This window comes from Rhinolophus ferrumequinum, chromosome 5 (genome assembly GCF_004115265.2).
Source record: "Rhinolophus ferrumequinum isolate MPI-CBG mRhiFer1 chromosome 5, mRhiFer1_v1.p, whole genome shotgun sequence".
Lineage (NCBI taxonomy): Eukaryota > Metazoa > Chordata > Mammalia > Chiroptera > Rhinolophidae > Rhinolophus > Rhinolophus ferrumequinum.
Window position 1 is genome coordinate 53266699 of NC_046288.1, and position 25900 is coordinate 53292598.

A 25900-nucleotide genomic window follows, 5' to 3' on the forward strand; every position below is an offset into this window, starting at 1 on the left:
TTCAGCAATGAGGTATGTAGCACTTTTTTTAGGATGAGTTCGCGAACTTATTTGTCAGACCTCGTATACATTTGGTATCAGTGGATATCCATTAAATAGACACAGTGTAAATGACAGCAATGTAATGACACCAAAAGCATCATTATTCTTGTGATACCAAAAGTATCATTTGTTATCATTAATTGCAAAAGTGTTTCATCTCAAGTTAAGCCAAAGAGTGACGTTCTTGGTTCCAGTCATAGAAGGAGAAAAGGTCTGGTCAGAAAGGAATTAAACATTATTCACTAAAACCAAGACAAATACATGCTACCTCCTCTGTGAAATATTGCCTGACTGATTCTTAGTCTAACTTAAGGAGAACTTTCCCATTCATTCTCAATTGCTATTTTTCTGTGTCTGTCTATGGGTCTGTCTGTCTGCCTGTGTTGTCTGTCATGACGCATGGGATAGTGGCATCATTGGATTTTACATGACTTTATCCCTGTGATCCTCCTGAGGGCAGAATGAGCTCTGATTCTCCTTTGTATCCTCTGGGCCTGGCATCAGTAGACATCGAATATATGTCTTATTGAGCAAATTGATGAATTCACTGATTCACAAAAGAACAAGCTCAGATTTTTTTTTCATTCTATGCAATGATTCCCTGCAAATATTTACCTTATTTTTTTTTAAAAAAAGTAATGTTTGAATGGTTAATTTTTAAAGTATCACTGAGAAGAAAGTAAAAGGTAATTATTCCAACACTAACCTGAATATTGTGCTTAAGTATTAGTGAGCTATGTGCCTAAAAAAGCAGGTTGTCTATAAAAATCAAAGAATAACTTGACTACCAGGTGATGGTTGCTAAGAGACTGCATTTTTTTGTGAACACATGGTGTATGAGGTATGGCCTAGATTCACATCCTACGTTAAACATCGTTCTTGGAGTTATCTAAAAAGTCTGATTTTCTATGGTTTGTCAAGGCACATAAGGTACTCCCTCTGTTATCCTGTTCCTGCTTTTAAAAATCATAGTCCTACATACAGAATATTATCTCAAAACCATTATCTGTTCTGAACCCCGGTTGTATAGATTACAGACTGAGGCCCCCTTTTGGCTAAAGCATTTCAGTGGCATTGAATGTTACCCTCTCCTTTAGTCACCACTTTGGAATAACCACCACTTCTGATGTCCTAACAGAGTTAAACAAAAAAATTTAAATATCTACAGTGTTCCTGTATTCCAAAGTGAAATAAAAATGAATTGGAGTTATTCTGCAAGTTTTGAAAGACTTTTGGTCACCATTAGTAGAACATAGTGGTGATTTTGCTATATTATGTCCAAAATAGGAAGTTGATCCCAAACCCTGCCAATGGGAGATCCAAAAGTACTTAGGGATTGTGCTAAACTCAAGAGTTAGAAATTGTATTTGAAATAAATATATCCATATTTAACTGCTGCCTTAGTTAGAAAGTCTTCATTGCAAGTAACAATCAAATTGTCTAAAGCAAAAGAGGAAAGGACTTATGGAGACATTAGAATAACTTGGGTAATGAATAAAATTGAAGGATTTGCAGAAATATCAGAACCATACTGAGGATGTCATAGACTAAAGCCACTGACAACCGAATAAGTCTCTTTTTACCCTAGTCTCCAGCCATATCATCGACTTTTCTCTGGGCATCCGTCTCACTTTCTCAGGTTTCTCCTCGTGCCAGGCATGTGTCCACCGCGGCACTAGAGTCAGAGACCAAAGGCAAATGCTCTGGCTCTTAGCCTCCAATATGGGAAGTCCCTGTGGAAAGATTAAACCTGACCCACCCTGGGTGGTTTTCCAGCTGTGGCACAGGGGTGGAGAAGGGGCAGGGGTTGGCAGGCCCTCCAGAACCACCAGAGATGGAGGCAGCCGATTTCTAAGAGAAAGGATGAAGCTGTTATAAGAATAAGAACAGAGTCAAGATAAGCAGGAAAAATCAACAGAAGTCCATTACTCAAACCATGTTGGCAATGATTCTAACATCAATTTTATCAGTTTTGTCACTGCAAAGTTATAGGGTCACCCAATCCCTGTCTTATACAATATCGTCTCTAATATTCACTAGTCTAAAATGTTTTAAACTTTTTTCACCTTAAAACACCAAGGGATCCCTGTGACAGGGCAGCTGATTCTTCTCACGTGTCCTTCTCTAAAACGCTTACACAAAATTCTGAGGTTTGGTTTTTGCCCATTAAAAGAAGACATCGCGTCAAAAGACAAAAAGCAAAATTGGAGAAAGCGAGAAAGATGCATACCTTCCCGACAGTCTCTAAGATTACTAAAATCAGTGTTTCCCAGTTCGTTAACTATCCCTCATTTAATTACAAGCACAACATTAAGGCTAACAGACATACTGAACCCCAATGGAAAACCATTATCCATACACAGGTGTCTGCTGTGACTGGAGGAGCCTCACTCTGTGACTACAAGCTGAAGTCTCTGATTTGCTCACCCAGTTATGCCTCGTAATAATTCATAGGATATTTTACATGAAGGAACATGATACATCTGCATGGGAAAAATTCTCACAAAGCACAAACTGTTTACTCAGCAGCATTTGTAAAAATATAATTCACTCTCCCCACCTAGAAAGCCATGTCTTTATTTTAAAAGAAGTGATGTTTAAGGAAGTGTTGTCTCACAGATAGTTGGAATTTTTTATCTATGCCAAAGATATCTATCTGCCAGAAGTGCCATAGATCCACTTCATAACTAGTCTCTCAAAACATCCTCGATATTATTCTGTTTGAATTGTTACTCATTCAAATTAATCTAACTCAATTTCATCCTGTTAACCCAAGAACATTTCCTGTGTGCCTTCTAATCATCTTTAGCCCCTACAACTATTCAGTTTGCTTTCCAATCGTACTAACTCCACTCCCAATTACCCACTGTAGTGTCTTACTCCCTCCCCCAGATTTACACAGAGTCAGTCACCTTCTCTTCCAGGATAAATATTTTCTGCTGATCAGTCACAATCACAACTAGAAACAAATGGCTCACCAAAACTAGGATATGGAGTGTGGGTTTGTTTATTTCCAAAGGGTCTACAGTCATGTACCATATGACAATGACAGACCTCATTATACGACATTGGTCCCATAAGATTATAATGGAACTGAGAAATTCCTATCTCCCAGTGATATCACAGATGTGGTAACATTATAGCACGATGCATTTCTGTTTTGTGCAGGTCTCAGGCTATGGATAATAATACCTGGGCCCAGGCGAGCTTCCCACAGACATCTCCCCTTTCTAAACCAATGTGACAACTGGACCTACAAGCTTTGTGGTTCTTATGATTGCAAAATGCCCTTCAGCAATAACCATTATGAAACTTTGAAGAAAACAAGTTTTTTACTTTCAAGCCCTGGAGCATACAAGACACACCAGAGGGCACACAGCAAGGTCACACGTAGAGAGAGAGAGTTCATGCGGATCTGGGATTCTGCTTTTACTGAGGTTGAGGGTGGCAGCCTAGGGTTCACGAGGTCCCTCTGTATTGGTGAATTTAAAACATAACAGTGAAAATTTAAAGCACAAGACATACCAGGAAGAGCTAAAAACAAGTAGCCCAAAAGGTCAGTTGTGGAAATCAACCAAGATCTATAACAAAAAAGGAGCCTCAGTGCCGGGAGGCAGCCTGGCTCCTTATCTCATCCCATAGCTGGCAATGTGTTTATCTGAGATAGCCAGCTTTGAAGTGGATGCCTCTTTGAAGTGGATGCCACAGCAAGCACAGCTTAAGTCAGGCACTTGCATTACAAAAAAGAAAAGCCAATTGTCAGAGCTGACACTACAATTACTCACGTGTTTGTGGTGATGCTGGTATAAGCAAACCTATTGTGCTGTCAGGTCTATAAAAATATAGCACATCAAATTCCAGGAGTAGGCTATACCTTCTAGGTTTGTGTAAGTGAACTCTGTGTTCACACAACAATGAAATCACCTAATGAGGCATTACTCAGAACACATCCCTCATGTTAAGCAGCACTGACTATAATTACAAATATGCAAGTGGAACGCAGGGAAACCACAGTGTGAACCTGGGGTTAATAGAAGCAGAACTGTCCCTACCCCTAGTCCAATGGGACAGTGACTGCCAGAAGCAAAAGAGAGGATTCCACAGACATGTACTGGTCTAGTAACTATTAGGTCAGTTTGTACAGAAACTGAAAGGAAGCATTTATAAAATTCAATAGCATTGTGACAGAATAATTGTATGTCTTACATCTAATTATAAAAATGGTTTGGATTATCTATGTCTTTATTTTAATTTTTACTTTATTTTTGTAGTAATTCCTTAGCTTTCTACTAACAAAAGTACCAATCCGTGACAGATTGCAAACAAGGAAAACAAACTGGCCCCTCACCACGGGTAGTATAGGACATGCTGCCCAGAGAAGGCTTTCTGGAGAGGAGCTGGCCTTTAGTTGTGCAACAGACAGACAGCCTAAGGGAACCCAGTGGGAAGACAGTCAAGGAAATTGATACCCTATCCTCATTCTCTTCTCTCCCTCCCATCTGCTGTTGAAGTTCCCCACTGGCAAAACCCTTTGATATCCATACAAATCAGTTCTCTGGGACAAAGAGCCGGCATGAACAAGTGTGGAGAGTGGATACCCTCTCTGAACAATTGCAAAGCTGATGTCCCCAACATAGCAAATGCACAAAGTCCCATCGTCATAGAGTCATATCAGTTTGATCACCCCCTGTGCCACCTAACGATTGATTGCCTCTCAGCTCCAGGTTCACCTTTCCACACATTCACTGCCCTGACAGACAGAATTCCTTGAAGCATCTCCTTTGTACAATGAGCACCTGGTTGAGCGTTCTCAGTAGAGGGCTCTGGGGCACATTGCAGGAGGAAGGGACTCTCCTGCTGTTTGCAGCTCCTGCATGGGGTCAGCAATGTAGGGGGTAGCTCTTAGGTCACGCTCTGCCCAACCACATAACTAGAGCACGGGGACATTCTGCAAACTCTCAGCGCCAGCCTAGCCTGGTATTAAAACTAGAACCCATTTCACAGGGTTGTTGTGAGTACTGATTTTTAAAGTGCATATGGAATCAGCATATTGACGTGCAATTCTCACAGAGTGAACCCAAAACAAGTTTTGTTTACTTCCTCACCTGCTTGGGGCACGGAGATTGGGTAGCTCTACTACCCTGGATGAAACTTGGGCTGACACAATAATTGTTCTGACACTTTTAGGGAACAGGAAGTCAGTCCTACAACCACTTTAAGACACAAACAGTCTCAGGTCAATTATTGAAAGTATCCAATCAGTACTTCAATATTTATTCCGGGAAGGAATCCTGCTCCTTCATCTCTCTTACTCCCCCTCTTTGCTAACTGGATGGAAGAAGGAAAAGGAGGCAGAGAAATGTTCTTACTTGATGGGTACAGTCAAAATATGGCTTCATGCTATATGGATTGATAGGTACTTAAAACTAACCCTTTCTTTTTATAACATCTATGTCTATCACTATGTTGTACACCTCAAACTAATATAATATTGTATGTCAACTGTAATTGGAAAATATAAAATTAACAATTGTCACCCCAATAAACTTTAATTATAAAAAAGGAAAATAAATTAATTTTTAAAAAAGCTAACCCTTTCTCTGATTGACATTTTTAGGATTTTTCAGAGGGGCTCCTCTCCAATGATGTATTCTAGTTCTCTACTTGTCCCATCTGACTCGGTCTTTGTTTTTCCATAAACCCACTCAGTACTGACCTTCTCTGTCCGCAAGATGGTACCCCTCTTACACCTGATTTTAAAATTGTTCCAGACCAGATCTCGTACCCATTATGTGGCTCACACTAGGCCAAGGGAAAGGGAATATTCATGGATCCTTTGTCCCAACAAACTCTAGGACTGAAGGCCAAAGTGAATGCGGCAGCAACTCTCCTCACTTGACTTCCAAAGCCACTGGCCAGCATCCTCTCAGGCTGTTTCCTGGAAGAGTCAGACGCCAGTACACTGTATCCATCCTAAGTGCAGTCGGCCCCTCCTGGGCACTCTGGAGGGCCCATTGCTGGAGCTGCCATGAAATCCAGAATGAGACAGGTTTTATAAACTTCCTCAGCTTTTTGAGGGAAGAAAGCATTTTTTATTTGAATTCATCCTAAGAGATTTTCCCCTGTAATTCATAATTTTATATCTTTATTTTTCTTTCCTATGACCCTTGATCAAACATTCCTTTGGTGACCACAAACATGGCTATAAATTATTCACATGTTGCCTTACTGGGATTTTACCACAGATTGGTCTATACAGTTGCAGGAGAACATAGTCATTGAAATAGGAATTAAACTATGATATAAATTTAAAACATCCAAGCCCTACCCATTAAAATCATTCTTCGGCAATCTTGCCGTACACACCCAAACTAAGTGATGTTGGGATTTGATGTCACCAGTAGTCATTTCAATTATCTACACAAGCCAGGTGACAATAACACTTCTGATCCAACTTTGCTAATGCTAAAGAGCTGTAATGACCTATATCACGAGAGGGGGCAAAAAGAAATAAATGATTTTTAAAATTTATTTTTGCCAATTTCTGCTGATAGCACTTAGTTTCATAGTTCTAGATATGAGGCTGGTAATCAGAAGAGTTTTAAAAAGGAAGATCAAAGACCATAGAAAAGGAGGCGGTTTTTGTTTTAGATTTGTGTGTGTGCATGTGTGTGGTTTCCTTGAAATTTAGAGCATCCTACGAAAAACACAGGATGTCTATAAATAAATAGTATTTCCCACAGGCTGAGACAGAGAAACTAGAGAGATAAATATAAACGCGTATGAACAATACTGTTGGGAAGGTAAGACTGGTCATGTGGGCCAGTATAATTAAAATGGTCAATGCGACAAGGAATTAATCTGAAAGAAGTCATGAGACTCTCTTAAAAAAAAAAAAAAAAAAAAAAAGCAGTTCCCTGAAGTGGCTGCATCAGAACCATCTAGACTAATTCCCCCACGTAAACCAGACACAAACCTGTCTATACCTCAGATGTTCACCAGTTTATCATTCTTTCCTGCTTCTTAGTAACAGAACCCTGATTTTATTGGTACAGTATATCCAGCTAAAAGCAACATTTCCCAGCTCCACTTGCAAGATGGTATGGCCATGTGACTAAGCTTGGTCAGTGAATGTAAGTGGAGATTGTTGTATTTTACTTCTGAAAAAGATCCTTTTAAGGGGGATGAAGAACTGGGTGTGAATTTTTAAGTTTTCCTATCCATTCCTCCTCCCTGCTATGTGGAATTTGGACTAAAAGGCCGGATCTCCCTAGCAAACATCTTAGAACATGAGGTAATGTTGACGTCAGAAGGCATAGACGAGAGATCAAAGAAGCCTGGGTTCCCAATGACCACGAAACTGCCACGCCAGCCCTGCACTGCTTCTGCCCCACTTCTTTTAGGAAGGAAAGTAAACCTGACATGTTTACGTTCCTGTTACTATATACCTTCAAATCCTAAATACAGTGGTACTGGCATTTTCTTAGCCTTACCAGATTCCCACAGATGATTTTAATTTTCACACAACTATAACAACCTTAACAATGTGACCTGGCTGCCAATTATTGCACTATGTCATTTGGGAATGTTAAAATACAGGGGAAATGCCTGTCTTAGAATTAATGGAATAGGTATTTGGTATTTGGAATAGGTATTTGGAATTTTTGGTTTATCTGCCTTAGCTTACCTGAAATTTTACTAATAGAGTCACTGGTTATGAGACATATAGAAGTTGGGAACCTCTAAAATAAGAAGTTAAATGGCCATGAAAGAACGCTTTGTGCACACTTGGCATAGAAAGGAAGCTAAGGCAAAAGCAATCCAACACAGGTGTTGCCACCTACAGCTGGGGGAAAACAAAGAGTCAGTGAAACAGTAGCTGTATCAACGTCAATGTTAGGGAATTTATTTATTATAGGGTTAAGAACCTCTTTTACTCTAATAGGCCCGAAATAAACAAAGAGTTTGGAAATCATGGTACCGTATTGATAAAAACCAAAGTGAGACCCAATGCAAGACAATGCCAATCAGAGCATCAAGCAGAGACTGGCGGTTAACATCCCCTTGGTGCAGGCCACCAGTAATTAGCTCTGTTAAAAACATCTATGCTAATTATCTGATAAACTTTAGTGCTATTGTGGTTCTTTACAATTAATTCATTTTTTTTTTTTTAATTTAAGCTCCTACTTAAAGAAACCCCTTTAGATGTGGTAGATTGGAAATATCCAATTTAGTAGGCTTTACTAAGCAACATTCTAAAATGCTATTCAGGGACAGTCCACAAGTGAACTGTCATGTTGACTACGCTAAGCAACTGCTGTAGAAATGAACATGGTGGGGCGGGGGAGTGGGGGGATATGAAACTTACAAGCTGAACAAACACAAACTATCCTGACTTAATGAGCAATGAACCAGAGTTATAGCCATACATCCACACATAACTTACACTGGTAAAGAAAATAATGTTCTCATTAAAAGGAATCAGGATAGAGTTACAATAAGGAAGTGATTCTGGAAGCTTCTGATGAGTTGTTACTTATATTAGATATTTTATACCAGGTAAAATGAAATACCAGATAGCTTATAGAGACTACTTAAGGTAGATGGAACCCTTTTGTACTTCCTCAATCTACTCCTGAATTAGAATTGCACATCTATGCCCTTTGCCACATGATTTTGCAGCACCTCCTACTACAGTGGCCCAAGCTAGAAGACCCCCAGCCTGAAGCTGAGCCACCCAGCAGAACCCAGGCTAGATCAGCTGAACTCCAGTCAGCAGACCTGTGAACAGGAAAAGAAGAACCTGGTGTGAGCCTCGAATTCTTTGGTGATAATAGGGGTCTTCTGTGGTCTGAATGTTTGTCCCCCTCAATCCATATGTTGTTATCCTAACACCTAAAGATGATGGTATTCAAAGGTGAAGGCTTTGGGAGGTGCTTAGGTCATTAGAGCGAAACCTTGATGAATGGAATTAGAGTTCTTTATAAAAGCAGGCCCACAGAGCTCCCTTACCCCCTTCCACCACGTGAGGACACTGTCCATGAACCAAGAAGTGGGCTCTCACCAGAAACTGAACCTGCTGGTGCCCTGATCTTGGATTTCAATCTTCCAGAACTGTGAGAAATAAATTTCTGTTGTTTATAAGCCACCCATTCTGTGGGATATTGTTACAGCAGCCTGAACGAACTAAGACTGGATCTAATATAATATTCAAAAAATGCCAGCTATAAGTATGAATTTTTAAAGGTTTAGTAATGCAAAAGTAAAAGCATATAACCCAGAGATTTCCAGTCAAAATAGTGGAGTAAGTAAATGTTGTGCTCACCTCCTATCAGGACCACATCAATTACAACTAACTTACAGAACAACCATATATGAGAACTAAGAACATACAGAACAAGCCACCTTGAGACTGGTAGAAGGGGTAGAACACAGAACAGGTTGTTCCACACCCATGTGTGACCATTCAAAATCTAGAGTTATCTTGGCTGCAGAGGTCCCCCCCCCAAAGGAGCAAGGGGTCCCAGCCCCAACCAGGCTCCCCAACCCAGAGTTCCAGTGCTGGAGAGAGAAGTCCCCATGACTTCTGATTATGAAAACCAGCAGAAAGTGGCTGAGTGAGCCGGAGGGCAGCTGCAGTCCTAGATGCTACTCTTAAAGAGCCTACCCACAGATTTACTCACTGATGGACTCACCTGTTCTGAACTCCAGTGTGGGGGCAGCAGCTCAAAAGTCACCAGAGACATACAGGGAGGAACTGAATTATCTAACTTCAGGGTGAGGGGTAGCTTTCTCCCAGAGGGAGGAGCTGGTGGAAGCCACTGTTTCTTTGTTGAGCCCTGCGTGCAGACGTAGGCAAACATCATATATGAGTCTCCATCAAACTGGCTATCAATCGCCTTTCATCTGCCCCACCCTCGTGACTCCCTGAGACCATGCCCCACCCAACATTCAGTCACACCCAAGCAGCTTGCAGCGGCTTTTCCATATGAAAGACCTGCCTTAGCTCAATATTCGGACTTTCCTAAAATCTGTCAAAAGTTCACAAAACCCAAACAAGAAGCATTTGGTTTCAGCATGTCCCATACTTCTGGCTGAGCCAGCCCTAAGCGTGGCACTAGCGACAGCTGGCTTTTGTTCATAGATTGGCCTCTTGAGGCACCTCCAAGTCAGGTGCAGGTGGCAGCCATCTGCGGATTGCTTTGTGGCTTATATCAGGTGGCCCCAGCCAGGGCATAGGCCTGCAGTGGGGCCCCTCTCAGGAGGCCCCGGGGCTGGCACACCCAGTGGCAGACTTTGAACTAAGCCTGAACATCACCCAGCCGGCTCCAAAGATGACAGGGCAGATAGGGCAGGCACCAGAATCCCACTAAATCGCACCCTGCTCTGAAAGCTCAACCTTTGCACCACAGCTCCTCCACTGTAGTAACAACCAGTCCTCACAACCAATCAGCCTTTAAATATAAATGGAAACAAACAAAAATGCCGAGGTAGCAATTCTTATATCAGACAAAATAGACTTTAAAACAAAGGCTCTAACAAGAGACAAAGAAGGAACTAGCAATCCCACTTCTGGATATTTATCTGAAAAACCCAAACTGCTACTTCAATGGGCATGGGCATCCATATGTTCACTGCAGCATTGTTTAAAATGGCAAAGATGTGGAGGCAGCCTGGTGTCCGCTGATGAATGAATGGATAAAGAGTAGGTGGTACATATAGACAATTGAATGTTGCTCGGCCATGGATGGGAGGAGGTTCTTGCCATCTGCGGCATGGATGGACTTCGAGGGTATTGTGCTGAATGGAGTATGTCAGACAGAGAAAGACAGATATCATGTGATTTTGCTTAGATGTGGAATCTAAAGAACAAAATAAACAAACAAAACAGAAACAAACTCATAGATACAGACAACATTTTGATGGTTGCCAGATGGGAGGGAGGTTGGGGGTGAGGGAAAAACGGGAAGGGATTAAGAAGTAAAAATTGGTTATTACAAAGTAGTCATGGAGATGTAAAGTAAAACATAGGGAATATAGTCAATACTATGGTAACAACTATGTGTAGTGTCAGGTGAGTACTAGACTAGTCAGGGGGATCACTTCTTAAATTATATAAATGTCTAACCACTATGCTGTACACCAGAAATTAATATAAAATAATACTGAATGTCAAAATAAATAAAGCATAAAAAAATAAATAAAAGTATATAACCCAATATGTAACACATTGAAATAATTTTTGGTTTGTCATAGCATCTTTAAAATCTAAATATTATAGTATGTTTAACTGGTATAATAAATGCCTCAGTATAAGATATGTTAACTGGTTGGTTTATGATTTTTCCAATAGTTACCTAGGCTAATTTAAATTTAATCATGGCTTTCCATTTCCTACCTTCTACCTGCCACCATAGTCTCCAATAAGTAGCAATTTTCTTTTTGTTTTTGGGTCTTCATGCTCTATTGCCTCTTTTCTCATAGTTGAGGAAAATGGCCAAAAGATCAGCACATGGAGAGAGTAACATGAAGTGCTCAGACAGTCCAAGTATACAATGATCTCCACCAAATGAGAATTTGTTGTAATATCATGTTGTAAATAGTTTCTTAACCCAGACATACAATCTGTGCTTTAAAAGGGTAAAGATCATTTCTTCAAATAGAACATAAACAGATGGCATGATAAAAAATAGATTCTATGCTTACTGATTTTAATGAACAATGATTAAGCATTACAGTATTTATTTCCTTAATATCTTTGAAATAAACAGATCACCAATTTCCTATTTATCTCTCTCCCCCATAATACCAGGTACATGGAAGTTACTAAACAAATTACAACGAATGAGTGACACAATACATGGTTTCAAAGGTGTATACTCTTTGGTCAAACAAAAACTTTTTAATTGTCAGTCACAAAGTGAAATGTACATTCACATAGATGTTAAATATTCATCAAATCTGTATTACTGCTATGTGACACCATTTTATGGTCTGTGGGAAAAATGTAATTCCTGAGATCATTATTGGCTTTTATAAATCATTTTCAAATCATCTTTCCTAAAGAGACTTGGGAGTGTGAATTGGGGTTAGTGTGTTCAATTTTAGACCAACATTCTATATCTGATAAATGAGTAAACAGATTCTATATTTTACAAAAGGTAGAAAAACAACCATGATGTGAAGAAATTTTTTCCAAAGTATACCATATAGGAAAAAATGTAGACCGAGCACAAAAGAAGTCTTTTCTGAATGACTCTCAATCGGATAAGGAATGCATATTTTCCAGTTAATCAGTCCTTGACATACAGCAGTCCAGCTGTTGTTTTGCCTTTATTTAAAATATCCTTCGCTTAAAAAATTGTGTTCATCTTTAAAAAAAATTGCTTAAAATTATATTCAATTCCTTTCTACAAACCAACATATTCTTTACCTTCATTGTACATAGAAAATTAGTTGTCAACAGCTTTAAATACTGTTCTGCCATTTGTCTTCTACAACCACAACATAAGTCATACAAAGCAATTCTGACTTTTTATGGAATCTGGTAGAGTTTACACTTAGAGATAGAGTATGAGACAAAGTCTAAACTTAGTAGAGCTAGCAAAACTTTATTGATTTCATAATTCATATTGGATGGTTTTCAAAGCAATCCTATAAGAGCCTAACTGAAATATGAAACAGCAAAAGCTGCGAGCAATCCTTCTTTCTTGAGTCATTAAGGCCTTAGAATCATTTATATCTGTGTTATATACCTTTTGATTCTCTTCAGCATTTTGATGGACTTGCTCATGAAAGCACTAGAACAAATTAATTGAAAGAAAACCACTCTGAAACTACTTGAACTTTTGATCCTACCATAGAGGTTTAGAAACTTATATAACCTAGCTTGTATTTTTCTTTCGTTCTTGGTGCCTAAATGACTATAGAATGCATGTTTCTTTCCTTGTGATGATTTTCTAATATGCGTGAAACATGAAAAAGTGGGTATTTACTGAAGTTCTTGTATAGGAGGCTTTTCAGACTAGAACTGAAACATTATGAAGCATTATTAACAACAAACAATGGCTTCTTTCACAGATCTGAAAGTAATAATCAGTTTTCTTGACCTACAGTTGAAAACAAAATTATCTTTTAACTAAGCAGGATTAGCTTTAAATCCTTTTGGAGATGTTTTTATTTATTAAATGTCTTCATTAACAACACCAGCTTTCATTTCTTATTACTCCAATTCAATTTCTCCTGCATACAAAGTAATGAGCAGAATGGCTGTGAATCCAGTTAACATTCCAGCATTCTGAATCATGAAGAAGGTGAAATCGGTTTTTCTTCCAGTTACCTTTTCTCTCAGCATATCGTTCATCTCTGGAAACTGGAAAGAAGATGTATTGTTAGATAACTGTTGCCATCTTGTGGGAAAACATAAAATAGCCATTTGTAGATTTCTGTGGGGATGGGGGAGTGGTCATTTATTTCAAATGTTTAAATGCTTTAGTAGAGCTAGCATAATATCGTGTTCCCCCAAAATAAGACCTACCCGGAAAATAAGCCATAGCATGATTTTTCAGGAGGACATCCCCTGAACGTAAGCTCTAATGCGTCTTTTGGAGCAAAACTTAATTAATATAAGAGCCGGTCTTATTTTCGGGGAAACACGGTAGGAATATCTAGTCCTATTCGACATCAACAATAATAAAAGGGCTAAAATAGTATTCCCCAAGTGAGTTAATCAGTGAGAAGGGATTTACCTCATTTTATGCACACACACCCCGCCCCGCCCCTTCTGCTTCATCCACACCATTCTTCCAGGACCTCATATGCATCCAGCCTCTTTTATTCCTCAAATCTTCACACCCACCAAAACTTCTATCTGAACTTTTCTGCCTCCAATTTTTCAATGAGTTAAATCCTTCAGGTTTCTGCTTAAAGCATCCTTTCCTTAAAAGGCTTCCTTTAGCCCCTTCTAACTTTAACATTAGATTCCCCCTATTATCACTTCTCATCATATATATTGCTTTTTCTTGTATTTCACAGATTTTTTTTCTATTTGTAATTACTTAGTTATGTGTGTGCTTTTGTTTGTTGAATTTCAGGTTCCCCTCGGTGCAGGTAGAAAGCCCCAGGAATGTAGGGACTGTGCCTCTTTTGCTCACTGCAGTGTCCCCAGTGTTTTACCAATTTCCAGGCCTGGTACAGAAATATCAACCTTTAGTAGCTGAATAAATCATTTCTTTTAGAAATCACTATACATTTAATTCCTGTTCTCTTCCATTTGTTTTCTTTTGTTTGCTCTACCCCTTCACAACATTATAAGGTTTTTAAATAAATTATGCACTGTTCTAGAATTGAAAACTGTAACAATCTCATTACAGTGAAAGCAATTAAAACCCCAAGTTCTGTACTTAAAATCTACCCTTTCTCAGTAGGTAACTTCTACTGAAAAGGCTCCATGAGGAGATCTGTAAATGCCCCTTTAAAAAACATATGCCAGAATGCTTGCTATGTATACAGTGGTGCACTGTACCAGCATCCAAGAGGCCTCCAGAATCCACAGTGAATCACATACCTAACTTAGGAAAATTGCTATGAGAATAAATGGGTGAAAGTTGTGAAACCATTCTGAAAAGAGCTAAACTGCTTTAAGTATATACAGCATCATTTATTAGTATTATTTCAAGTATATACAGCATCATTTATTAGTATTATTTCTGTAAACTGAACATGCTAATAGATTCTGTTCTTATGTCAGAGAAAGGAGAAGTGGTGACTTAGCATAAATAGAGTATGAGACATTAATTCTGTGAAGAAAAATATAAATGCAATGATGGTTCTAAGAGATGAAATCCTTGCTCTTATAAGGGTCTGCACAGAACGAACAGAGCTAGAGAGTTATCATGTAGAGCTAAGAATGCTGGTGAAGGAGATTAAATTATTAATTTATGTCTATAACACATATTCAGTTCCAAATGCAAAGGAAATATTCCTTGATTTGCATACACGTAGCACATCTTCCCTTTCTAAAAAGATGTCCATGATTCGTTAGAAAATGCACAGGACCACTGATATCCTCTTGTTTACACACACACACACACACACACACACACACACACAGCATGGACATAAACATAGATACAAATATATACTGATACAAATAAATATTGTTCAATTTTAATTTGCTAGTTTTAGTTTAACCAAAAAAAAAAAAAACTCCCACTGTTTAGAACTTTGAAATAACAAAATATTATTTATTCTAGCAAGTTATTCCTCTTCCAATGTGACATCCTCACAAAAGAAAAGGAAAAAGTCCTAAGGAACATACTATAGTAGAATACAAGATTTATCCACCACAAGGCAAAAGTCTTGGAAAAATATCTGTAGTATAGCAAAACTAAATTATCTCCTCTACTATCATAGATTAAAGAATCAATGAGACTCCCTTTCAAATTACTATTAGTACAAACTACTACTCAAAAAGAGTTGTCTGTTAAACCTGGAATGTCTTAAATTACAACAGAAAAGACTTCCTTTTGCTTTTAATCAAATCATAACCCAGATGTTTATTTCTAAAGTTTAATCTAAAATAAGATAAAATTTAAAATTTCTTACCATATCTGCCAGAGAAATATAGAGGAACATGCCTCCAGCAAGTGCAAATATAATATTTGGAGCAAAATTGTTGCCCACCAAAATGCCAAAAGCTAGCCCAACATAGCAGGAACATGCAGAAAGGAAATTGAACAACAAGGCTTGTCGCGTGCTCATTCCTGCATTGAGTAGGATCACAAAGTCCCCTAGAGGAAGAAGAAAATATCAAGTGAAGAGTTTTTTCAATGTGGGGATGAGATAAAAGATAATCATCAATATTCAACAAGGGCTTCTTCATTTTGATGCATCAGCAGGATTTTTAAGAGTGTGTCACCTGAAATGCCTCACTCCATTGAAACCAAGAAATAACCAACTTTTCAATATGAGCTAAGCCCCTTACCTAGCTCATGAGGAAACTCCTCGCACAGGATTGCTATAGAAGTGCTCAGTCCCTGGAGAAGTGACAAGGTGCAGGAAGCCCCAATCGCCAGGCCATCGATGAAATTGTGGAGGGCGTCACTGAGTGTTATCATCCAGGCAATTGTCCCGATTTCTGACAGTTTGGGCCCCTTCAAACAGGTACATGAACTTGGCTCCTTTTTTCCATCCTGTAAGACAGCAGAAAATCAATCAACAGAATAACCAACATTTCTTGAAAGTCTAAGAAATACAGAGAAGGAGGAGATGCAGTATGTCTTGAGGGAGACAAATGGTTCCAACAAAAAGTCTTTCGTATTGGATAGGAACCCCTATTCATATGTAAGAGAGAAAACACTTATGGTAGGGAGAAAGGAGATTAATATATTGACAGGCCTTGAGAAAGTCAATTAAAAGGCAGTTTATTTACTTTCCCCTTAAAACCTTCCTTTTGCTTTGTATAGATCCTTACTACTGCCTTCCCGAAATGTAACAGATATTAAGAATTTGATTTATTCACATACTTTAAAATAAAAAGTTCTTCAAAGACAAAATTTAAAGTCTATTCCATGTTACAATTTAAATGGGAAATCCACATTTAAAACATGATGACATCAAAGAACATTTATTCTCGTCCCTCCTATGCTATTATGTGACTGTGAACAAGTTACCTGGGCCTCGGTTTCTTCAACTGTAAAATGAAGAGAATGTACTAAATGATTCATTTATTTTTCAACAACTTATTAAGTTTCCATGGTGTTCCAGGTACTATGCTGGGCATTTAAGTTGTAACGACATGGCCCCTACCAGCTCTAACTTCAATGATTCTCTTAACAAATTTCATGAAATGTGATTGGAACTGGCTTGTCTTTACACTAACACTTCTTTCCATTTTGAAACAATAATAAAAATAGAAAATCCTACAGTGGATCCTTTGTAAGAATTTAAATTTTCATAAAATTTACAAAATTGTAAAACATCAAATGACAACTGCCCACTAAAGCATTTTCCAGATACTGTGGAAAAAGATAATAAAATGCAAGCTCATTTTTAAGGGAAGAATTTGCAATTAACTGGAGAACATTGTATTCCTAACTCTCCTCCCCTCAACTCTACCTCAGCAGCTAATCAAGATAGTTATTGAATATCTGCACATTTTAAATCAACATGCTAGATGCCATGGGAAAGGCATGGAAGTGGAAAATATAGCTTCTGGCTTCAAGAAGTGTATTTACCTTGGAGAAACAAGATGCAAGCTATATGACTGACTTTTTAAAAAATGTGCATTCTATATCTGGCTGAAAGAGACTTCCTTCAGAGCAAACATTTGAGAGATTCTGCATTTACTTGAACATTGCTTCATTACTCAAAATATTTTTGGGATTGTTCTTTCAGCATTAACTTTAGATCTTGCAATACAGCTTTCACTGTTTCATTAGTGACCAATCTTCATCTGTGGGGGATGTTTTTTGTTTGTAGATGCAGCCAAAATCATTTGGAGCCAATAAATTCTTAAATCAATATGAAAAGAGGGAGGACTGTTAGTAGTACTAAAATAGTAGTAACAGTAGCAGCAGTAGTCGTCATAATAGCAGTAGAAATAGTCATAGCAAAGGCACATGGCATTATTATGTGCCGGGCACTGTTCTAAGCACTTAGATATTTCATTCCTTTAGAACAATTCTATGAGTTAACTACTACTGTTATCACCATTTTATAGTTGAGGAAACTAAGCACAGAAAGGTTAGTGAACTTACTCAGGGATACGAAGAAAGTAAGTGGGCTTTTTTTTTAGTAACTATTTTGCTACTCCAGACTTATGGGGGGCGGGGAGGCACTTCACGGTGTAGAATCTGGTAATAGAATCTGGAGGCAATTCACAAGGAGAATGTCCATTCCTCTCAAAAAAACTCTTTTAAACACTTGAAGCAATGTTGGAATAAGTGTTTAATGTCATTTAATTTTAAAAGGCAAATCTCATCAGCATAAAAAGAATTCCCTCTGGTCTTACAATGTGGTCTTTTTACTTTAGAGTCTTAAAAGATAAACTGAGGCAAACTGAAAATTTTAAGAGTTTCTTTGAGCAAAAATCAATCCAAATACGGCAATGTCAAACAGGAAGTGATTAAGAGCTCTCCACTGACAGGAGCTCAGGGAGAGACTTTCATAGAGAACAGGTGAAAGGAAAGCACAGAAAGTATTGATTGGGTCTAGTTTAGAGCCTAGGTGGCTGCTTGTAACTGATTGCCATTAAGATTTGATTTTGTACCCTTGAGGCACTTACAGGCTTAGACTGGGCTTTGCTTACATTAACCACCATGGCATTAGAGCCACCTCAGTCTAATGGCTTCCTTGTTTAATTAATTTAACCAGATATTTCTTAAATGCACAACACAATAAACAATCATGATTTAGTTCATGTCAAATGGATTGTTTGGTAAGAAATACCCCAGAGCAGGAATCAATTACTGCCAACGAAGAAACAAAGGCAGTCATGAGAAAAACCATAGAGACAGAGACCTCAGCCTTACAAAAACTTACTGCCAAGATACACTTAATAATACCAGTTGTTTTTGTCTTCTAGTTTGATTTACCTAAACATGTATTTATAATTTCTTTATTTACTTGTGATGGTTTAGAGAAAAGATTACAAGACCAAGTCTTGACTACTTGATATTACATACTATATACAAACTCTGTATACAAACTCCTTTAATTTTGAAAAAGAAATTAAATTAATATATCAGGCATGAGAATCTTACCTCTAAGTACAGATATTATTGACTCTATTTATTATGCTTCCTTTTAGCTCTATAAGCTCAGGTCTCAGCTGGCACTGTTGGATAGGTTAACAATTATACATTTTTAATAGCTTTGGAACAAGCAAAAGTAGGCAAACATTCACAAAGGGTTCTTTTTTATTTCACCTAGAACTAAGTTACTGAGCAGAGAGAACACTAAAGTCAAATTCCTCTAGTTAAGTTGGTGAGTATTCTTCTTTCTCCTTTTCTTTTTTATTTTTATTTGCTATTGTTGTTGTTTGCTTATTTGCTTCTTTCTCTAACTTGTGTACTAAATGTGAAGATATTTTTAACCTCAGCCATATGAGGCAACTAAGTCTAATGAAATGACCATAGCTCTGAAATTCAGACCTACATTTTAGCTTGGCTCCAACAAGAATTACTGTCACCATCAGCAAAGCTCTTAACATCTCTTACCTTAGTTATTAACGTAAATGAAAGTCACAGTAAAGTGCAGAATAATAAGAATGGGGAAAGAAAGAAGATCATGGGCCAAAGTTAGAAGAGCAAAAGAAAGACTAGTAGAAAACCAACTTAAGTATGGAGGAAAGAAGCCAAAGGTAAAAGAAACAAAGGTACTAACTAAGAAATCAAAATGAAGAAAGCAAGTGGACTCATTGCAGAATAGTTTAAGGTTCCACATAGAGGAGGAAGATCAGAAAGAGGAGGAGGGCTTGAGAGGAAGGGGAAGAGGAGGAGGAAAGGAGAAAGAGTGGTAGGAGGAGGAGGAGGAGGAAGAAAAATAGAAGGAGGAGGAAGACAAAAACAATGAAGAAAAGGAGAATAAAAAGGAGACAGTAATGAAGAATGAGAGCAGGAAGGGGAGAAGGAGGAAGATGAAGAAAGAAAAAGGACTTGGCTATCCTGCAGTATGCTATGGATCATATAAATATGGCTTACACCTGCAATGAAATAGTATGCAGAGTAGTAGAGATAATAAATATCTATATATGTCCACATATAAAGATGTCCAAAACATAGTGTTGAGGTTTAAAAAAAATAGCATGTCTAATAGGCACCTTTTTGTAAAAATAATTATTATTATAACTTCATGATGGTCTAAGTGCCAATATATTTGAAATGGTACATACAAAAATGCTAAGCATGGTTCTCTCTGGGAGATAGTACTGTGGAGAATCCTTGTTCATTTGCGTTTTTTTATCTTTTATAGGTGTTCTGGACTTTTTTGCACTTATTTTACAGAGGGTGCCAAAAAATATATACGCATTTTTAAAAAGGAAAAAACTGTATTAAAATCGTAATACTCAATATATACCAGTAACAAAAGATGAATATAAGTCATGGGCATATATTTTTTGGCACCTCAGTATATTATTCTAATACTCAGAAAACAAAACTTTAAAGCCATGGGGTTAGAACCAGCAAGAGGAAAAAGTGAACTTGTGATGACTCATCAGCAAACAAGGTAAAGCTGGAGAAGCTGGCTGCCTGAAGGTTTGGTCTGACTTGAAAAGACGGTATATAGTCTCACTAAAATGAAACATTTTTTTTTGTGGGGTTCATGGCTTCAAAGATCAGCATGAGCACAGTCATTCTGTAATCAGGGGGGCAAGATGAGCCATAATTAATGAAAAATTTTTATGGTTTGTTGTCTATATGTTTTGTTGGTAAGAAAGTAAAAGGAAAAGAAAACATTGTAAATAAAAATTAAATTCTAAATTCCATGCTGAAATCAGTTGGAGAGTAAGAGCTATGAAAACAAAAAACCAAGTCAAAAAGGAAAATAGCAACGCACCAAAAATACACAATGATGATGGCAAAAGGAAGTATAAATGCCAACAAACATCTGAAAATTATATGCAAAAAAAAACATAAAAATCTATCCTTGTAAAAAATAAATTAATATGCATAAATACTAATAATAAAATAGCATTTTAAGAGGCTGCAAATAAAGAGGTGAGATTAAGGAAAGGAACACTGAATGAAAGCTAGCTTAATGATTAAAGGGTATGTATGTACTCTGATATCAAATAGGTATGAAGTTCATTATTGGCTCTGTTACTTAATAGCTCTGTGTCCTTCAGTACTTGGGTCCTAGCTAATGCAATAAGACAAAAAAAAAGAAATAAAAGGTATAATATACGCATTGGAAAGGAAGCAATATAACTGTCTTTGTTGGCAGATGACATGACTATCTATGTAGAAAATCCAAACAAATTGACAAAAAAAGATCCTGGAACTAATAAGTAATTATAGTAAGGTTGTAGGGCACAGGTTAATACACAAAAGTCAATTGCTTTCCTATATATCAACAATGAACAAGTGGAATTTGAAAGTACCATTTATATTAGCTCCCTGCGAAGACAAAATACTTAGATATAAATCTAACAAAATATGTACATGATCTATATGAGAAAAAGCACTAAACTATGATGAAAGAAATAAAAGAATAACTAAATGCATGCAGAGATATTCCATTCTTATGGATTGAAAGGCTCAATAGTATCAACATGTCAGTTCTTCCCAATTTGATCTATAGGTTCAATGAAGTCCCTATCAAAATCTCACCAAATTATTTTGTGGTTCTAAAATATACATAGAAAGGCAAAAGACCTGGAATAGCCAACACAACATTGAAGGGGAGGAACAAAGTTGCAGGACTGACATTACTTGACTTCAAAAATTACTACATAGCTATAGTAATCAAGACAGTGTGGTATTGGTGAACGAATAGACAAATAGATCAATAGAACAGAATAGAGAGCCTAGAAATAGATTCAGATAAATATAGCCAACTCATCTTTGACAAAGAAACAAAGACAATACAATGGAGAAAAGATAGTCTTTTCAACAAAAGGTGCTGGAAGAAGTGGACATCTACACACATACATACACACACACACACACACACACACACAGATCCACATAGACATATACACATATACATAGAATCTAGACTCAGACCTGACACCCTTCACAAAAATTAACTCAAAATGGATCACAGACCGAAATGAAAATGAAAAACTATAAAACTCTTAGAAGATAACAAGAGAAAATTTAGATGACCTTGGGAATGGCTCTGACTTTTTAGATACAACACCAAAGGCATGATCCATGAAAAAAAATATTGATTACTTGGACTTCATTAAAATGAAAAACTGTTTTGTAAATGACAACGTCAACAGAATGAGATGACAAGCCACACACTGGGAGAAAATATTTGCAAAAGGCACATCTGATAAAGAACTATTAAACAAAATATACAGAGAACTCATAAAACTAAACAAGAAAACAACCTGATTAAAAAATGGGCCAAAGACATTAACAGACACCTTACCAAAGAAGATATACAGAAGGCAAATAAGCATATGAAAGATGCCACCCATCATATGTCATCAGGGAAATGCAAATTAAGACAGTGAGATACCACTGCACATCGACAATATTAAATACTAATGAGGGTGTGGGGCAGCAGGAACTCTGATTCATCGCTGGTTGGAATGCAAAAGGGTACAGCGACTTTGGAAGACAGGTTGGCAGTTTCTTACAAAACTGAACATATTCCTACCACATGGTCTAGCATTCATGCTCCTTGGTATTTACCCAAATAAGTTGAAAACTTATGTCCACACAAAAACCTGCACACAGATGTTTACAGCAGCTTTATTCCTAATTGCCTAAATTTAGTGATTTATAAACATCTCATTTAATCATAATATAACAGTTCTATGAAGTTGGTAGTATAAAGAAATCTGACATTAGATTCCTTTATACTACCAACTTCATAGAATTGTTATTATGAAGAAAAGAATTGCTCTTTTTTGAAGCACTTTATTTTTTTAAAGAGCAATTTTAGGTTCACAGCAAAATTGATAAATACAGAGATTTCCCACATGCCCCCTGCCCACACACAACCAAGATATCCTTCAGTAGGTAAATGGATAAATAAGTTGTGGTATATCCAGACAATGGAATGTTATTAATCCCCCCCGCCAAAAAAAAAAAAAAGAGTTGTCAAGCCATGAAAAGACATGGTAAGAATCTTAAATGCATGTTACTAAGTGAAAAAGTCAATCTGAAAAAGCTACATACTGGGTGTTTCCAACTATATGACATTCTGGAAGAAGCAAAACTATGGAGAAAATAAAAAGATTGGTGGCTGTCAGGGGTTGGGGGAGGGAAAAGGATGAGTTGGTGAAGCATAGAGAAGTGAAAATACTCTTTGTGATACTACAATGATGTATACATGTCATCACAAATTCGTCCAAACCCACAGAACATACAACACCAATAGGGACCTGTAAACTGCGGCCTTTGCATGATGTTGCTGTGTCACTGTGCGTTTATCAACTGTAACAAGTGTACTGACCTGGTGGGGCATATTGATAATGGGGGAGGCTATACATGTGTGAGCGCAGTGGGTACATGGGAAATCGCTGTACTTTCTTCTCAATTTTGCTGTGAACCGAAAACTGCTCTGAAAAAAATAAAGTTACTTGGAATCTGAGTTCAGATTCCTCAACACTACCAACTCCATAGAATTGTTATGATGATTAAATGAGATGCTTATAAACTGCTAAGTGTTCCACGAATGATAATTACTATATCACATAGATCATTTTATCTAACAAAGTACAGATGGACACAGCATTATTACTAGGAAGAAAAACAAAACTGCCTACGAGAAAAGTGTGCAAGACAAAAGATTTCTCATGCACATTCCTTGAATATACTTGAGAGCATACGGATCAAGAATATTGGAGAAAAAAGGGGAGAATATTAAATCTAAGAAAAAAGCTTTAGAAAAGTGGGAGGTGCAAAGATTTGTTAAAAAGAAAAAAAGGGAAACGTCTAACAAGAATGTTTGAGTTTGGGTAAAAACATACTCTTGAAAAAAGCGCTAAACTTTCAACTACTGAAGTTTAAGGTGTGTGAAAGAGTCAAGGGATTCATTAGCCAGAAAGTAAAACCCACTGTTAAAAGCAAGAGATCTGAGTTAATAAGGTTACATGAATCAGATAGCTCACTGGGTATACGTAGGAGGGAAGGAATCTTAAAGATGTGAAGTAATATCTTGATAACTCAGCACTTTACAGTTTACAAAGCACTTCTATATGTTAATGTCTTCATTTTCTTTTGACCTTTACAACATCTTCACAAGTAAAACAGAACAGATACCAGTATCCTAATTTTAGAGATGAGGAAAATGACAATCCAAGAATATAAATGAGTTGCTCAAAGGCACAGAAAAGGTGTTGGGATTAGGCTACTTAATTATTTACTGAGCACCTAATTTATAGCAGGCAGGAACTGCGCTAAGAACTGAGGACAGAAATATAAATAAAAGACTCTCTATCTTATTGGAATTCATAGTCCAGAAAGGAACATTCAGGATTCAAATTGCCTGTGACAAATTGCTTTCATCTGCCCTTCCAGCATAAGTCTCCACCTTCTCACCCTGCTCTCTGCCCTGAATGGGCCACCGCTACAGGCTCCTGGTCCTCTGGTTTGCATTTGAGACTGACCACTAGGAAGCCCTAGAGGGAAATCAGGGGGAGCAAGGAGGCAGAAGTCAGGGTACTTCTTCCTCTCATACCCCGTCATGTGGTCAGGCTGTCCAGGACCTTCAAATGAAGGCTACAGCTTTTCTCAGGACAATTATCCTCCCAGGTTCTAGTAACTTCCACCGTTTAGATCCATGGGTGGTCACAACATTGCCATTACTGGTGCCTGGTTCACACACAAAACCCCTGTGGTTCTCTTCCACCTGAAACACACCTTATAAATAAACCTTCCTGAAATTCTTCTAATTTGAGTGTCCCATCTGTTTCCCAGTGGGATGATAACTGATATAATCACGGGTGCTAGAATGGCCGTAAGAAACAGACCCTCAAAATCAGACTGAATTCGCTTTTTCATGTATTCAAAGTGTGGGGAAATGAGAAATTGGTTACCCATAGATGGGCTGCATTTTTCAGTGAAGCGCAGAATACGAAAGGGTTCTGCAGGGTCTGGGCTGCACTGCAAACGTTCCTGTCACTTGGTTCTTATGACCCAGAAGACCCAGTGGAGCACTTCTTAGTACTCCCTTCCCAACAGTCATGGTCAAGGGAGAATGGCAACAACCCCAGACAAGACCAGCAAGGACTCAGATCCTGCAGGAACGGAGATCTGGGTCACCCCAAATGGAAAATCCAGGTCAGTGAGGGACACACAGAATGTACACTAGAAGGAGGCAGCTGGAATGACCACCGTGGGCCTTACGACCAGCTGTAGAAGCGAGGAGCAGCTATAATTTATATTTATGTTTCTTCCTTTCATCTTTCCTCCCTTTCTCCCTTTCCCAGTACTTAGTGTGAAGAATCCTGGAGGTGGTTAACATTTTAGTTTCAGGCTGCAATATTACTACACTGATGTCACACAGGGATAATGTGGACTTGATGGGAATTTGTGCATTTTCCTGTCTTGGGAACATGCATTTTTCACCCAGACGAACATCAAGAGTGGAGACTGACAGAAAACAAACGGGTGGAATGTGCCAGATATCTTTCATTTCCCCATCCATATCCACTTTCCACCCTTCTCTTCCCTGTTTTCTGTTCCATGAAACCTGTATGAACTCCATCAAAGGGCTCCCATGCTCCTGGCTTCTGGTTAGTTCCGAATAATAGTGCTCCAACATAAAATTGGAGAGAATGAGAGAGGGAGACCAGGGTATGTATCCCCCAGGCTCCCTTCTTGAGAGGTAATTTAGGCTGGCTATGTCCCCAATTAAAGACCACTGTTCCCCTCACAGTAACTTTCTGTATGAGGCTAGCTCCTTCCAGGTTCTAGTAACTTCTTCCTTCCCTTTTCTCTTTGGACATGAGATTGTTCACAGCGCCACTATTCCAAGCCCCAGTTTTACTGCACTCTCTCCTGTGGTTCACCTACACATTGGTCAGAGTTTTGTAAATTGTCCCTTTTGTACGTTTTATTTATCCTTACTGGAATGTGCCATCACTTTCTGGAAAGGACATGACTGATTCAATAAGAGTTAATGGCATTATATAAATATAAAATTTCGATGGGCTTTGCTTTTATGGCTATATTTC

The 25900-nt window shown here is 38.0% G+C and overlaps 1 protein-coding gene across 2 annotated transcripts in view; it reads right to left on the minus strand.

Annotated features, from left to right (window-relative positions):
- Positions 1 to 11736: 11736 nt before the first annotated feature.
- The window catches only part of SLC39A8 (solute carrier family 39 member 8), a 69061-nt gene continuing 54897 nt past the window's right edge, over positions 11737 to 25900 (minus strand). For both annotated transcript variants that reach the window (XM_033106730.1, XM_033106729.1), the window contains exons 7-9: positions 16028 to 16235; positions 15649 to 15833; positions 11737 to 13414 (exon numbers count right to left, since the gene is read on the minus strand). In XM_033106730.1, the coding sequence (XP_032962621.1) occupies positions 13265 to 13414; positions 15649 to 15833; positions 16028 to 16235 (543 nt within the window). In that variant the 3' untranslated portion in view covers positions 11737 to 13264. The remainder of the gene's footprint in view (positions 13415 to 15648; positions 15834 to 16027; positions 16236 to 25900) is intronic.